Source organism: Capra hircus, chromosome 5 (genome assembly GCF_001704415.2).
Source record: "Capra hircus breed San Clemente chromosome 5, ASM170441v1, whole genome shotgun sequence".
Lineage (NCBI taxonomy): Eukaryota > Metazoa > Chordata > Mammalia > Artiodactyla > Bovidae > Capra > Capra hircus.
In genome coordinates, this window is record NC_030812.1 from 37846510 (window position 1) to 37863796 (window position 17287).

General features: G+C 39.9%; 1 protein-coding gene across 13 annotated transcripts in view; it reads right to left on the bottom strand.

Moving 5' to 3' along the window:
- Positions 1-17287, bottom strand: part of PPHLN1 (periphilin 1) — a 167900-nt gene that overhangs the window by 148977 nt on the left and 1636 nt on the right. For 6 of the 13 annotated variants that reach the window (XM_005680154.3, XM_018047912.1, XM_005680150.3 and 3 more), the window contains exon 2: positions 5007-5098. In XM_005680154.3, the coding sequence (XP_005680211.1) occupies positions 5007-5078 (72 nt within the window). In that variant the 5' untranslated portion in view covers positions 5079-5098. Of the gene's footprint in view, positions 1-5006; positions 5099-5313; positions 5554-8396; positions 8440-17287 lie in introns of all 13 variants that reach the window. The other 7 variants (XM_005680157.3, XM_005680155.3, XM_005680153.3 and 4 more) reach the window with 3 other exon arrangements.

A 17287-nucleotide genomic window follows, 5' to 3' on the forward strand; every position in this document is an offset into this window, starting at 1 on the left:
TCACAGACAATTGTGTAAAAACATATCTCCCTATCTGCTTACAGCTGATGAAATTAGTTTACAAAGGAAAAAATACCTGTTTCACTTTGACACACACAAAAATGGCATAAAATGAAAATATTTGGCTTTGTTTAGATTTTACTAAAACATCTTCATTCACTGAAGACTTCCCTCTCCTAAAACACAGGAGACCCCAGTTCGATTCCCGGGTCGGGAAGACCTGCTGGAGAAGGGATAGACTACCCACTTCAGTGTTCTTGGGCTTCCCTTGTGGCTCAGCTGGTAAAGAATCCACCTGCAGTGTGGGAGATCTGGGTTCGATCCCTGGGTTGGGAAGATCCCCTGGAGAAGGGAAAGGCTACCCACTCCAGTATTCTGGCCTGGAGAATTCCATGGACTGTATAGTCCATAGGGTCACAAAGAGTCGGACATGACTGAGCAACTTTCACTTTCACTTTCCCTCACCTGACATCTTTAACTCAACTGTCATCATCAGTGACTTAGGTGCTCAGCCACAATCTGATTCTGACTCTGCAAATAGGAATCACCTGATGAACTTTTAAACAACACTGACATCCAGATTCTATCCACAGAGATCATGACTCCATTAGATAAAGAGGACCCATTCACTGATATTTAAGAGTTCTCTAGCTGACTCTAATGTACAGTGAGGACTGAGAGCCCTAATTTATATCACTGATCCAAAATCTAACCACAAAGTTCTGTTACTCTCAACTCCAATAACCTTCACCCACTCTAATTCCTACCACCTACACTGAACTTCAGTACCCAGAACCGCTCCATTTTGGAAACTCTACATTCCAAAATATTGATTGCTTATCTTTCTGCCATACTTGGTCTTCAACCCCACAGAGACTTTCCTGTCCTTCAACCTCTCACTGCTTTCAATTCACTATCTGTCTCACAGCCTTATTCCCTTTCGTAATAGGTCCATTCCACATAACATAGTACCTCAATAATTCTTACCTCCCTAGGTCCATCACTCATCTTGCAATCTTAATACGACTTGCTTTCGCTACTCCCAAATTGGTGCCCCTACAAAATTTAAGCTTATAGACCTTCAGCAGCGGTGTTTCTAAACATCTCTGGTCAAGAGAGCCCTACAATGGCTATGCCAAAACTTCAATCCTGGCCGCAATCTCCCTCTACCTCCTCCGCTTTCTTTTTTTTTTTTTTTGAATGGCGCTCGACCATCTCTCAGGACCGACTGACCCATGTTCAACTGCTGTTCACAGGGAACCCTTCTCCACTTCGGCCCTCCTACTCGTCACGGCGTAGCGTGCGCGGGGTGGGGGCGGGGGGAGAGGGGACCCTCCCCGCCTTTCTCCCGCCTCCCCCGGCTCCCGTCCCTCTCGCGCCTCTCCGACTGCCTTCCGGCGACGGCGGGTATGGGCCCGACGCTCCAGCGCCATCCATTTTCAGGGCTAGTTGATTAGGCAGGTGAGTTGTTACACACTCCTTAGCGGATTCCGACTTCCACGGCCACCGTCCTGCTCCTCTTCTGCTTTCAACAAATCTTGCCACCTCTTACTTTAGATAAAAATAAAGGCCTCGACATACGAACTTTCTCAGATCCATTCTCACACAGACAACAGCCTTACTAGAGATTAGAGGGTCCTACACATCGGTCTTCTGTTGTTGTTTAGTCACCAAGTCATGTCCGACTCCCTGCAACCCCAAAAGCCGCAGCACGCCATGCCTCCCTGTCCCACACCATCTTCCAGAGTTTGCCCAAGTTCATGTCCATCCAGCCATCTCACCCTCTGACACCCTCTTCTTTTTGCCCTCAATCTTCCCAGCAACAGGGACTTTTCCAAAGAGTCCTCTGTTCACATCAGGTGACCAAAATACTGGAGCTTCAGCTTCAGCATCAGTCCTTCCAATGAGTATTCAGGGTTGATTTCCTTTAAGATTGACTGCTTTGATCTCCATGATGTTCAAAGGACTTTTAGGAATCTTCTCCAGCACCACAGTTTAAAGGCATCAATTTTTTGGTGCTCTGCCTTCTTTATGATCCAGCTCTCACAACCATACATGACCACTGGGAAGGCCATAGACTTGACTATTTGAACCTTTGTTGGCAGAATGACGTCTCTGCTTTTCAACATCCTGTCTAGGTCTGTCATAGCTTTCCTGCCAAGAAGCAATTGTCTTCTGATTTCATGGCTGCAGTCACCATCCGCAGTGATTTTAGAGCCCAAGAAGAGGAAATCTGTCACTGCTTCCACCTTTTCCCCTTCTATTTGCCATGAAATAATGGGTCCAGATGCCATGATCTTAGTTTCTTTAATATTTAGTTTTAAGCCAGCTTTCTCACTCTCCTCCTTCACCCTCATCAGGAGGTTCTTTAGTTCCTCTTTGCTTTCTGCCATTGGAGTGGTATCATCTGCATATGTGAAGTTGTTGGTATTTCTCCTGCCTATCTTGATTTCAGCTTGTAATTCATCCAGCCTGACATTTCTCCTGATGTGCTCAGCATACAGGTTAAACAAACACGGTGACAACAGACAGCCTTGTTGTGCTCCTTTCTAAACCCTAAACCAATCAGTTGTTCCACACCAGGTTCTAACTGTTGCTTCTTGAACCCATGTGCAGGTTTCTCAGTAGACAGGTAAGATCATCTGGTATTTCCATCTCCTTAAGAGCCTTCCACAGTTTGTTATGATCCACAAATCAAAGGCTTTAGTGTAGTCAATGAAGCAGAGGTAGATGTTTTTCTTGAATTCCCTTGCTTTCTCCATGATCCAGCAAACGTTGGCAATTTGATCTCTGGTTCCTCTACCTTTTCCCTTGTGGCTCAGCTGGCAAAGAATCCGCTTGCAAATGCAGGAGACCTGGTTTCGATCCCTGGGTTGGGAAGATCCCCTGGAGAAAGGAAAGGCTACCCACTCCAGTATTTCGGCCTGGAGAACCCCATGGACTGTACAGTCCATGGGGTCGCAAAGAGCTGGACACAACTGAGTGACTTTCACTTTCCTCTGCCTTTTCTAAACACAACTTGGACGTCTGGAAGTTCATGGTTTGTGTAACACTGAAGCCTAGCATGCAAGATTTTAAGGATGAACTTACTAGCATGGGAGATGAGTGCAGCTATCCGATGGTTTGAACATTCTTTAGTATTGCCCTGCTTGGGAACTGAAATGAAGATTGACCTTCTCCAGTCCTGTGGCCACTGCTGGGTCTTCCAGATTTGCTGACATATTCAAGTTATGACACTAATAAACTGACTCCTGTCTTAAAATTCACTCCTCCCATCTTATTTAAACCAGCTTCTTTGCTTAGCAGTAGCCTCTGGGCAGGTCTCATGGCTTTCAATTTTAACAGCTCTTTAAGCCAACTCCCACTGCAGTGTGTTCTATCATTAAAATATTCATAGCATGTACACACAATGCAGAATAGTGTCATAAAGGTTTTATGTTGTAACTTTCTCCATGATTTTATCATGATTATTTCCCACTGTTATATGAAACTGTATTTCCACATAAAAATTTGTCTACATTTTAAGGCTCTACTAAGCTCTATAAATGTTATACTATTCAACACGTAAAATTGTTTTGAAGATTATAAATTTATACCTCACTTATTGTAAGCAGGCACTAGCTAAATAGATAATCATAATAAATTATCATTTAAAGTAAGTCATCTTCTCTCTAAATATACCTTACTTTATAATCTGAAGCCATGTAAATGTGTTACAGAAGCTTTCATAGCGGCTCAGCAGTAGAGACTCAGTATTTCTGCCTGGCAAATCCCACAGACTAAGAAGCTGGTGAGCTTCATTCCATGGGGTCACAAAGAGTCGCACATGACTCAGTGACTAAACAACAACAAATGTGTTACATTAAAAAAAAATCTAACTAGAAAAGGAAAAAAAACAAAGTAAAACAAACCCAATGATATATATTCAGTTAATGGCATAACCACACAGAAAACCCTGTAAAGTATCCCAAATTTCTAATAGGATATATCCATAGGAGAGTAAGGGACCTAAAAATCAATTGTTTTTTAAAAAATAATTTGTACCTTTTCCCATCACTGCATTAGTCCTACATTTTGTTTATCACTTGTTTGTTCTAGGTAAACTATAAAATAATTCTATCAAGCTGAAAATATTTTTGAGATATTTATTAGAAACATCAAGTCTATAAGTTAACCTGGAAAAAATGACATTTGGTAATAATTAAATCTGCCCCTTCTGAAATATGGTAGGCCTCTTCATTTTTTCCACCTTAAATCACTTTAGATCAACCCCAATGTAAGCTGTAACCTAGCAGAAATTACAATCATGAAGGTGATATCACCCACCTAAGAGGGTTAGAGGATTTACTTATAGAAGTAAAAAACAACTAACATATAAACAAATACTTGTGCCTTTTGATGGTATATAATGAATTCATAATATACTCATATACCATCACAATGAGCCCAATCCCCCTAAGCAAAAGTTTAAGATTCACCACTTCTTGACCTTTCCCAGATCCTCCCTTGGATCTCTGCGGAGGATTTTGAGGAGAGAAAGAGAGAGAACATACACTATTCAATACACATGAGTGCCTACTATGTGCCAGGTTATAAACACAGTGCTGGGAATAAAAAGCAAAACAGCAAGCTCCTTGAGCAACAAAAAGGACTGGCTCAAATTACTAACTCCCAGAGCAACAAAGAGAAAAGCAGTAGAAGAGCACGCCAGAAACTGCCTGCCTGTCCCTGAGTTGCCCCTTGCCAAAATACTTCTTTGTTAACTGATGGTCTGAGTTTTATCAAACCTTGAATTTTCTTCACAAATTACAATCAATACAAGCCCTCCCTTTTAGAAATTTAAATAAGAAATATAAACTATAGATTTCCTACACAAACAAAATGTTACCTTTTATTTTCAAACTTTTGACTTTTAAAAGCTTGATCTATCTGCATTTCAGCTAGCTTTGACAGATAATTCACTTGGACACTAGGTTTTGAATTATTCTAATGTAAGAACAACTTACACTGGGGTGACTTCGAGGAGGTACTCTTTCTCTTGGGAGTCTTTCATAGTCATATCGTCCCTCAGACCACATTTCATCTCCTCTGTAAGCCACTAAAGAATAAAAAAAGAAACCAGAGAATAATGGGTTTTAGGTTACTAGGAAATAAGTAAGAAAAGGAAAAGGTAAGTTATTACATTCTGATCCAAATATTTTCTAGAGACACTTAACGGGGAATAAATGTAAGTGATCAAAAGGAATTACAACAATTCTTCAAAAATAATTTTGAAATTTTCTTTAAAAAAAAAAATGTAGTAAAAAGTCCCACCTTTCTTCAATTTCCAAGGTCATGAAAAGCTTCAAAGACCATATTCCCATCAACTATGGGAAGATTCATATGACCACAAGTTTTCCATTCTCATAGAGTAAAAATCAGAAAAGATTCATTTTAATGAGTAGTATGAGAGACTGATCAGCAAAGCTGAATGATGTGTACAACTGCAGCTTCATCTTTTCTACATCCTTAAGAGTTTACTGTCTCTCTGTACATCCAATGAAGTGGTTTTACCTGGAAAAAATATTAAGTAAACAATCCTGTAAAAACACACTCAACAAACCCTGAAAGAAACGACTCTTGATTTTTTTCAATCCTATAATCTCATTTTAATGCCAAGGCACCTTTGTAAAATTTGAATTTAAAAGTTTTGCCAGCATTCTTCACATGTGGGATGCAAAGAGAGACTCCTACTTTGACAGAGAGCTGACACATTCTGGGTAGAGAGCTAATGCAGTATGATAGAGTCCTCATAAAAGAGCATCTGTGAACAAGTTAGCAATGCAAACAAGAGAAAAGATGAGAACAGGGTGCAGGAAACAGCCCATAAGTCATTTACATAAAGCGCTTATGCTATAGTTGAGGAGTTGGCAAATGTTTCTGTAAAGGACCAGACAAATATTTTTGGCACTGCAGGTAACAGGTCTATGTTACAACTGCTCAATTCTGCTATTTTATAACATGAAAGCAGTCACAAGCAATATGTATAAATGTATGGGTGTGGCCATGCTCCAAAAACATTCTATCTACAAAAACAGGCAGGTAGCCCCAGAGAGATGACAAATGTTTAACAGGATAGAACTGAAAGAGGGTAAAGTACTCATGGAGCAGTACAGCCATATAGTGAACCATCCTGATGAGTAGACAGATGATCTTGAACAAGAAGCAAAAATGGGACAGGTACCAAGTTAAGGCCTTTTAGTACACGGAAAACAAGGCAACAAGTCCACATGCATAGTCCACAGATCTGTGAAGAAGAAAAATATTTCAAAGACACAGATCAAGAGATTTTTGGTGGGGTTCTTTATGACGGAATACTAAGGGGGAGAAAAAAGAATGAACATCCCGTTTTGGCAGCACAGAACTGTAATATTCTAGGTTAGTTTAGGCTAAGGGAAAAATAAAGGCTGGAAGATGAGAGCAATATTTTTTAACACTATCATAGTAATATCAACCTTAATTTTCTCTTAAAAACACAAAACTATATTGTGTTCTAATGCAAACAGACCAAATAAAATTAACTAACCAAAGGTGTCAGGGGAAATCTTAAGTTATAAATTAGCTTTTACTATTATGGATAAATTCGGAGAAGGCAATGGCACCCCACTCCAGTACTCTTGCCTGGAAAATTCCACGGATGGAGGAGCCTGGAAGGCTGCAGTCCATGGGGTCGCTGAGGGTCGGACACAACTGAGTGACTTCAATTTTACTTTTCACTTTCACTTTTCACTTTCATGCACTGGAAAAGGAAATGGCAACCCACTCCAGCGTTCTTGCCTGGAGAATCCCAGGGACGGGGGAGCCTGGTGGGCTGCCGTCTATGGGGTCGCACAGAGTCGGACACGACTGAAGTGACTTAGCAGCATTATGGATAAATTAACCTGAATTCCAACTCTATAATCAGACATTATTAACAATGTTATTTCAAAGTAAACAGTCTTTCAGGTAGAAGAATTGATGGAAGCTTAAAAGGAACTGTCAACATTACTTCTCCTCTCCAACCTTTACTGAATCCAGGTTTCAGTAAAAAAGTTTCAATCTAAACAATGAATTAGGTTTTATCCTACTTAAGTAATAGTACACAGCAACTGAAATCAAACCACAGGGGGCAAAAAAAAAAAAAACCCCAACCACCCTAAAGAAAAACAGATATATGACACAGTTCATAAAAAAAAAAGCAATGCAATTGCTCAATCTTTTGAAAAGATGCAAAATAAAATGAAAACTAAAACTTTAATGGTGCAAAGCTCTGCAAAATCTAACTGTTTTGATGAAAGTAAGAAAAGTGAAAGTGAAAGTCACTCAGTGGTGTCCAACTCTTTGTGACCCCATGTTTTACATGGTCCATGGTATTCTCCAGATCAGAATATTGGAGTGGGCAGCCATTCCCTTCTTCCAGGCATCAAACCCAGGTCTCCCGTGTTGCAGGTGGATTCTTTACCAGCTGAGCCACCCAGGAAACCCAAGAATACTGGAGTGGGTAGCCGTTCCCTTCTCCAGTGGCTCTTTTGGACCCAGGAATCAAACTGGTGTCTCCTGCATTGCAGGCAGATTCTTTACCAGTTGAGTTACCAGGGAACCCCAGGGTAAGGAAAGCAACATTCATACATTAATGAAATATGATTTGGAACAGATTGGAAACAATTTGACAGTACCTATTAAAAATGATTAATACACATACGCTTTGACCTGGCAATTCCCATCTACGTATATTTGTATGTGTGCATGGCAAAGACTGAAAGCCACCTAAAATATCCCTCAGGAGGGTACAGATTAAATGAAATATTATCCATTCACATAAAGTAATTCTATGCAAACCATGTCAAGGAAAAGTAATATCATATATAACAATATAGAAAGACTGTCAAGAAACACTGCTAAGTAAAAAAAAGCAAAGGGGAGACATGTAGAGTATGCAGACACCTTGGAAGTAAAAAAGCAGGATATGAATACACACATGCTTCTGCACAGACTACTCCTGGGAGTATAAGCAAGAGAACGTAACCGTGCCCACCTCTGGGGAAAATGAGACGGCTGAAGTATAGGAGGGTAGATATTTTCACTGCATGTTTTACACACCTTATTATTATAAAAACAGATAATTGTTTTTAAGTGTCCTGAAAAATCATTCAATAAATAAAACATGTTAAGTGATGGCAAAAATTATGAATATAAATTAATGAACTAAAGGAGAACATAAGGATTAAAGTAAGATTAGGTAACTAATGAGAAAGAAAAACTACAAGAGCTCTAAAGAAATACTATATAGTTTCTTAACAAGATGCAATACTAAATTACTGAAATCTACTGGCTTCTCATACCAACAAAAACGTATGAATAATTACTATTCTACTTACTTGAGTCCTTTCAGGAATCAAATTTAAAGTTGTCAACAATTTCCTGTAGGTGGGGGGGAATGCAGACGTAAGGATTTGTGTCTGTACATACCAATGGAGAAATATAATTAAGCTTTCATTCATTTGTACAAGTTCTTAAAATAAAAAATTATGTGCCTTAATAAGCAAAACTCCCTTCAAACACACCTTTGAAAACAGAATATATTATTTTGACCACCAGAGGCCACTCAAGTTTCATAAGAACAACAACATTTTGTTGTCAAGAAGATTTTTAGTCTAATTTTGCCAACTGAGAGGTGGACAGGGTATCTCTCTTATCCTTTCTCTGAAAGGACTGCACTAGATGCTGAAGGTCATTTTCACCTAGAAAACTAGCTTTAAAGCATCTCACATATTGAAAGAAAATCTGACATCTTTTTAGTCTGAAAAACCCTACATTTTTATATTGGTAATAAATGGTCCCGTCTTCAAAAGTAATCCCAGTATCAAACCAATAATCATCAGCTCATCAAAGAACACTCAATTTATTAGGTGTAAATTCAAAGGAAAACTTTTAATGATTTTCCTTCAAAATATACAGAGTACACTGAGCAACCTTACATAAAATGAAAAAAAGAAGAAAAAAGGCATGTATGACTCATGATGAAATTTGCAAATATCTCAAATATTCTTAACTTTTAAAAAACAGTAACTAACTCTACTCAAGGCTCTAGCTCTACCTACCACTTTGCATGAAATTCAAAGGACAGAGGAGTGGCTCACCTAATTTCCGTACAAAACTTTTGAGAAGTGCCTCACTTGCTGAGTGAAGATATAAGACTGTATTTATAGTCTTAAATTTATAGGTCACTCTTGATCTAGTTCCCTTTTATTGCCTGGCAGTTTGGAAGACAAAGAACAAAAATTTTATTGCAGTTACCTCACAGTATTTCTACTTTAATCAATCAATCCACAACTTACAGAAGCTAAGGGAAAAAAGCAGCAAAGAAAGTGAAAGTAATTAACTTTTATGAAGCCCAATAAATGGAAATAAAGCAGCTAGAACAAAGCAAAAATTAAGAAACATAATCACACAGAAAGTCAAAATAGCACTATCTAGAATATACATCATCAAGAGACACGAGACCAATTCAATTCATTTGTGGAAGAGCTAAGTGTAAAGAAATGAACCACAGAGTTAAAATCCAAGGCAAAAAGATGAGATACCGAAAGAAGAGCCCCCCAGAAAGGAAGGTGTCCAACACAGAAAAGAGCAGAGGGCAGTTACTAACAGCTCCAGAAAGAATGAAGCTGCTGGGCCAAAGTGAAAACAACGCTCAGCTGGAATGTGTTTGGTGGTAAAAATAATGTCCGATGCTGTAAAGAAGAATACTGCATGGGAACTTGGAATGTTAGGTCCATGAGTCAAGGTAAATTGGATGTGGTCAAGAAGGAGATGGCAAAGAGATGGCAAGTGTGAACATCAACATCCTGTGGAATCAGTAAACTAAAATGGACAGGAATGGGTGAATTTAATTCAGATGACCATTATATCTACTGCTGTGAGCAAGAATCCCTTTAGAAGAAATGGAGTAGCCCTCATGGTTCACAAGAGAGTTGGGAATGCAATACTTGAGTACAATCTCAAAAATGACCAAATGAGCTCAGTTCATTTCCAAGGCAAACCATTCAATATCACAGTAATCCAAGCCTATGCCCCAACCAGTAATGCTAAAGAAGCTGAGACTGAATGGTTCTATGAAGACCTAAAAGACCTTCTAGAACACCAAAAAATGATGTTAGTTCTTTTCATCATAGGGGATGGAATGCAAAAGTAGGAAGTCAAGAGATCCTGGAGTAACAGGCAAATTTGGCCTTGTAGTACAAAACAGAGCAGGGCAAAGCTAACAGAATTTTGCCAAGAGGACGCACTGATCAAGCAAGCACCCTTTTCCAACAACATAAGAGACAACTTTACACATGGGTATCACCAATGGTCAATATCAAAATCAGATTGATTATATTCTTTGCAGCTGAAGACGGAGAAGCTCTATATAGCCAGCAAAAACAAGACCTGGAGCTGACTGTGGCTCCGATCATCAGCTCCTTACTGCAAAATTCAGGCTTAAGTTGAAAAAACTAGGGAAAACCACTATGGCCTAAATCAAATCCCTTATGATTATACATTGGAGTTGACGAATATATTCAAGGGATTAGATCAGGTATACAGAGTGCCTGAAAAACTGTGGACCGAGGTTCCTAACACTGTATAGGAGCCAGTGACCAAAACCATCCCAAAGAAAAAGAAATGCAAGAAGGCAAAGTGGTTGTCTGAGGAGGCTTTACGAAATAGCTGAGGAAAGAAAAGAAGCGAAAGCAGGGAGAAAGGGAAAGATATACCCAACTGAATTGATATGTATGGATGTGAGAGTTGGACTGTGAAGAAAGCTGAGCGCCGAAGAATTGATGCTTTTGAACTGTGGTCTTGGAGAAGACTCTTGAGAGTCCCTTGCACTGCAAGGAGATCCAACTAGTCCATTCTGAAGGAGATCAGCCCTGGGATTGCTTTGGAAGGAATGATGCTAAAGCTGAAACTCCAGTACTTTGGCCACCTCATGTGAAGAGTTGACTCATTGGAAAAGACGATGCTGGGAGGGATTGGGGGCAGGAGGAGAAGGGGACGACAGAGGATGAGATGGCTGGATGGCAGCACCGGCTCGTTGGACATGAGTCTGAGTGAACTCCGGGAGTTGGTGATGGACAGGGAGGCCTGGCGTGCTGCAATTCATGGAGTCGCAAAAAGTCAGACACGACTGAGTGACTGAACTGAACTGAACTGAGAATACTAAGGAGAGATGAGGACTTCTTCAATGAACAATGCAAAAAAAACAGAGGAAAACAGTAGAATGGCAGACTAGAGATCTCTTCAAGAAAACTAGAGATGTCAAGGGACTATTTCATGCAAGGATGGGCACAATACACAACAGAAACAGTTAGGATCTAACAGGCAGAAGAGCTTAAGAAGAGATGGCAAGAATACACAGAAGAACTATGCAAAAAAGATCTTAATGAAACATATAATCATGATGGTGTGCTCACTGACCTAGAGCCAGACTCCTGGAGTGTGGAGTCAAGTGGCCCTTAGGAAGTATTACCATGAACAAAGCTAGTGGATATGATGGAATCCCATCAGAGCAATTTAAAATCCTAAATGATAATGCTGTTGAAGTGCTGCACTCAATAATGTCAGCAAATTTGGAAACTAGCAGTGGCCACAGGACTGGAAAAGGTCAGTTTTCATTCCAATCTCAAAGTAGGGCAGTGCCAAGTGTTCAAACTACTGCATGACTACACTCATTTTCCATGCTAGTAAGGTGATGCTCAAAGTCCTTCAAGCTAGGCTTCAATAGTATGTGTACCAAGAACTTCCAGATGTACAAGATGGGTTTAGAAAAGGCAGAGGAACCAGAGATCAAATTGCCTACATCCACTGAATCATAGGAAAAGCAAGAGAATTCCACAGAAACATCTACCTCTGATTCACTGACTACACTAAAGCCTTTGACTGTCTAGACTGCAATTTTCCAATTATGGAAAATTCTTAAAGAGATGGGAATACCTGACCATCTTGTCTCCTGAGAAACCTACATACAAGTGGGTCAGAAGCAACAGTAGAGCCTTACATGGAATAACTGACTCGTTCAAAACTGGGAAAGGAGTACTTCAAGATTGTATATTGTCACCCAGCTTATTTAACTTATATGCAAGGTACATCATGCAAAATGCCAGGCTGGATGAGTCACAAGCTGGAATCAAAATTGACAGGAGAAATATTAACAACTTCAGATATGTAGATGATACCACTCTGATGGAAGAAAGCAAAGAGGAACTAATGAGCCTCTTGATGAAAATGAAAGAGAAGAGTGAAAAAGTTGGCTTAAAACTCAACATTCAAAAAATTAAGATTATGGCATCCAGTCCCATCACTTTATGGCAAATAGATGGGGAAACAATGGAAACAGTGGCAGATTTATTTTCCTGGGCTCAAAGATAACTGCAGATGGTGACTACAGCCATGAAATTAGATGTTTGCCCCTTGGAAGGAAACCTATAACAAATTTAGACCGTGTATTACAAAGCAAAGACATCATTTCATTGACAAAGGTCCATACAGTCAAAGCTATGGTTTTTCCAATAGTCATGTACAGATATGAGAGCTGGACCATAAAGAATGCTGAGTGCAATATCCTCCTGTCAAACTATTTACGCTTTGATTCCACAGGTAAGGCATTAGAGAAAGATCTCTCTAGTCAACTTCCAGTATTAAATACACTCAGGATAAATAGCTTTCCTTCCTTCCCCAATGCATTCCTTTCACTCTTTATATTCACTCAATAACTGATTTGATAGCAAACCACAGTGAGCAATTAGGTAACATTTCAGGCCTTTCCACTAGCAATTCCCCACCCAGAATGCTTTTCTCCAGGTATTTGCATGGTTAACCCTCAATGTCACTTCCAAAGTCGTCTTAATGTCATTTTTCTACCAGATTCCCCTAATTTTGCTATTTTTTTCTCATAGCACTAATCAGCTAAGATACTAGATAACTCTGACCTACATTACTGGTTCCTTGCTACTAGGAATATGAACTATATGATCTACATTGTTAATTTATTAAAATTAAGCACCTAGAACAATCCATACAATGTATGTGTTCAGTATCCATGGAAAATATCTGTTAATGCTGGTAACATGCCCTCTTTAGATAAATGACTCCCACATCCCCACTTCCTTTCAAGAGGATATCTCACAGCACCTCCAATTCAGTATGCCTTCACACTACTCAGAAACTTGCTTCATCTCCTGTCTTCCCTATTTTGGTCAGTGACACCATATCGGATAACCAAAGGCCCAAATCAGAAACCTGAGTCACACAAGAACCAAAACTTATCATATCTCAGTTAACTAAAGCCAATTATTTCTATCACCTCAATATATAAGGCACATGTCTCCACTCCCCTATCCCAGCAATCAATGTCTTTGTTCATATCCTTTTAATCTAGTCATTGGACCCTCCAGCAGTAAAACATTGGTCTCCTTGCTTCTGATGTCACCTCCTACACCCAACAACTATAGCAGGAGTGTTCTCATAAGACAGCTAGTTTAAAAATCTAGCTTAAAAAAAAATCTAGTTTAAAATGTTATGGGGAGGGAGGTGGGAGGGGGGTTCATGTTTGGGAATGCATGTAAGAATTAAAGATCTTAAAATTTAAAAAAATTAAAAAATTAAAAAAAAAAAATCTCTCAGTGACTCTCCCATTTCCTAAGAATGAAGTCTCCGCCTAAACTTGGAAAAAGACTTATTTCTGACTTTTCTCTTCTCTCTCCAGTTTCACCTACCAATTCCCAGTCTCCAGAACCTCCAGACACACCAAACTACATTTTGTTCTGCAAGTATGCCACTATTTCTCATCACCCTATCATGGCAACCTTTCTCCTGCCTAGAATATCTTTCTTCAACTTACCTGCCTTAACTCTCTACTCCTCCTTCAGAATTCAGCTAAAATGTAAGATTTTCTTCTATTCTCCAGAAAGAGTGAAGTTTCTTCTTCAGGCCTCTTAAAGCACCCTACTATATTAGTACTATATAACAATATTCAATTTACTTTCCTTCCTCTCCTCCTTCCCAAACTAAACACCACTGCAAAGGCAATGACTGTGTACCTCTCTTACTTCTGTTGTTTAGCAGAGTAAAGGTACTTATTAAATATAGGCCAAATAAACATATTATTCATATGACCACTATATGAGCTATTATGGAGAACCTAAATATTGGTTTTTACCTTTTGGTTATTCAGAAAACTTCCAATGAGCACTATTAGATTATGAGTCTTATCACACTTCTCCTGACACTAATGCCACTTCATTTTTGAGCAAATGGTACCAATGAGAATCCTTTAGCTCCAGCACCTAAAGCAGTGATTCTCAACCCTGTCTTCATATAAGGATCATCTAGAGAGCTTCAAAAAATACTAATACTTAAATCTTATTCTCTAAAATCCCTATATAGTTGCCTGGGACATTTTTTTTTTAAATCTTAAACTTATTTCACCTTAGGATGTGATCCATTGATGTTACAGCAAGATAAACATATTCCTGATATTCTAAATTAAAATAAGTTTTTAATTGTTGGCCTGAGCCTAAAAATTACATAATACTATTTCTACTTGAAAATGTTTAAAATTCCAGACATCTGAAACAAAAATAAATTTTAGAATATAAAGTTTATGAGGAAAATAAAAACACTGGATGTCAACTAAAATGGTCAAAATAAAGCAAAGAATCCACAGAAATTAATCACTGTTCAGTGCTCAGAGATAAATACAGGCAATGGCAGTTTAAAAAAGCCAAGAAAATTCAAATATAATCAAATATGAAGTGAAGTGAAGTCGCTCAGTCGTGTCCAACTCTTTGCGACCTCATGGACTGTAGCCTATCAGGCTCCTCCGTCCATGGGATTTTCCAGGCAAGAGTGCTGGAGTGGATTGCCATTTCCTTCTTCAGGCGATCTTCCCAACCCAGGAACTGAACCTGGGTCTCCTGCATTGCAGGCAGACGCTTTACCATCTGAGCCACCAGCGAAGCTATAATCAAATATAAGATCACTTAAATGCGGATGAGCAACAATAAATGGTAGAATCCAAGAAAACAGAATGGAAATGTGCCTAAGAAAGATACAAATGATGAGGCAGAAGATTCGCTTTGCAAAGGAGCAGAAATGAGCCTGCTTAGGTACTTAACAAGCTTTCATCTCCTCCCCTGAAGAAGATATTATCCCTCCCGTTCCAGAAAAAAACACAGAGGCTCTGAAAAGCTCAAATCTCAGAGGCTTAGGGAGCCTAGAATCAGACTCAGGCCTGCTGCTGCTAAGTCGCTTCAGTCGTATCCAACTCTGTGCAACCCCATAGACGGGGGCCCACTCTGTCTGGGATTCTCCAGGCAAGAACACTGGAGTGGGCTGCCATTTCCTTCTCCAATGCATGAAAGTGAAAAGCAAAAGTGAAGTCGCTTAGTCGTGCCCGACTCTTAGCAACCCCATGGACTGTAGCCTACCAGGCTCCTCTGTCCATGGGATTTTCCAGGCAAGAGTATTGGAGTGGGGTGCCATTGCCTTCTCCGCAGACTCAGGCCTATATGACTTTAAGAGTGAAGCCTTTTCCACCATACCACATTGCTTCACAAAGCAAACAGGCAAGGGCAGAGAGAACAAATTCAAAGGCATTAAATGCAAACAAAGCAAAAAACTAGAGGAGGAGCTCCCTGCAGGCTTTTAAACCTAGAAACAAAGTGAGAGGAAAATGTCTTTCCAGAAGATTAACCTCAAACTACACAGGATGGACTGAAGGTGAAGAAGCTAGAAGAAAGAAGATCACTGCTCGCTTCATAATGAATATCAGAACTGAGTACTGTTAAAGTGCTGCATTCTCTACTAGTGCCACGTTACTTGACTTTTCACTGTTTTAAGAAAACTTCTTTAAGTATTAAATACTTAGTAGTAGCTTCTTGGGAGAAGGCAATGGCACCCCACTCCAGCACTCTTGCCTGGAAAATCCCATGGACGTAGGAGCCTGGTGGGCTGCAGTCCATGGGGTCGCTAAGCGTCGGACTCGACTGAAGGACTTCCCTTTCACTTTTCACTTTCATGCACTGGAGAAGGAAATGGCAGCCCACTTCAGTGTTCTTGCCTGGAGAATCCCAGGGACGGGGGAGCCTCATGGGCTGCCGTCTATGGGGTCGCAGAGTTGGACACAACTGAAGCGACTTAGCAGCAGCAGCAGCAGCAGCAGCAGTAGCAGCAGCTTCTTGACTGTTCATCGTAAGTGAACAAGTAACGGAAATTAACAGGCAAAATTATCAGATGTTTGACTGAGTATAATATTTTCAAATCTAAACCTCATTTCACATATGGATAAAGGTTACCGTCATAACTGGCCAGGCTCCTTCCTGTCTTTTACCCTCCATTCCCTGCTTATGACAGACACTCAATTAACCATGCTAAAATTCATAGCTGAAGTCTCCCTGAACAAGAACCCTAAGAGTTTACTAGTTAACTGTAACAAATCCAAACGTCTCTGCCCTTCATATGCCCCCTTTCTGTTATTTCACCTAACCTCCTGTTCTCTCCATGCCTTCCTCCTCACCGCGTCACAAAGTAATGAACACTGCCCTAGAGTTAGAACACTACCCTAGAGTAAGAACACTTACTTCTCCAACTGGAATACTTCTTTTCGTTCTCTCACTCAATTTCCAAACATCCATCAAGGCCCAGTTCAAGATCTATTATTCTCCAGAAAGCCCATTCCTGAACCCTACAACACTTCAAACAGATTCCAAACCAATGACTAAGAAGCCACATGTGACCTGTTTGGCCCAGGTTTCTTTTTTCTTAATAAAACATTATTCCATTGACCACATCTACAAACTAGGAGATAGCCTCTTTAAGAAACTGTATTTCCAACTTTCCTTGAAAAGAACTGGGCGCTCTGGCAACACTGGGAGCACACAGTCACATAGCCAAAGCAGCTGTAGCTGAGAAGCAGCTGATGCCTTTTGAAAGATTTTTACATTTTAAAATCAGAAGATGACATCAACTACCTGAATTCTGAGACTCTATCTGCAGCAACTGCAATGATTCAAGAAATTCTTGACTGCCTATTAGGCACTAGAGTTATAAATGTAAACAAGACAGATACAGTTCCTCCTAGGAGCTAAAGCCTAGCATAGTAGCAACGACAAAGAGATAAGCAATCAGGATGCATCTGATAAATGCTACTAAAAGGCAAGTAGAGAGCACTTAGCACATGGCAAGGGTACTTAACTCTGTCTGTGGGAGGTTAGGAATACCATGCAGA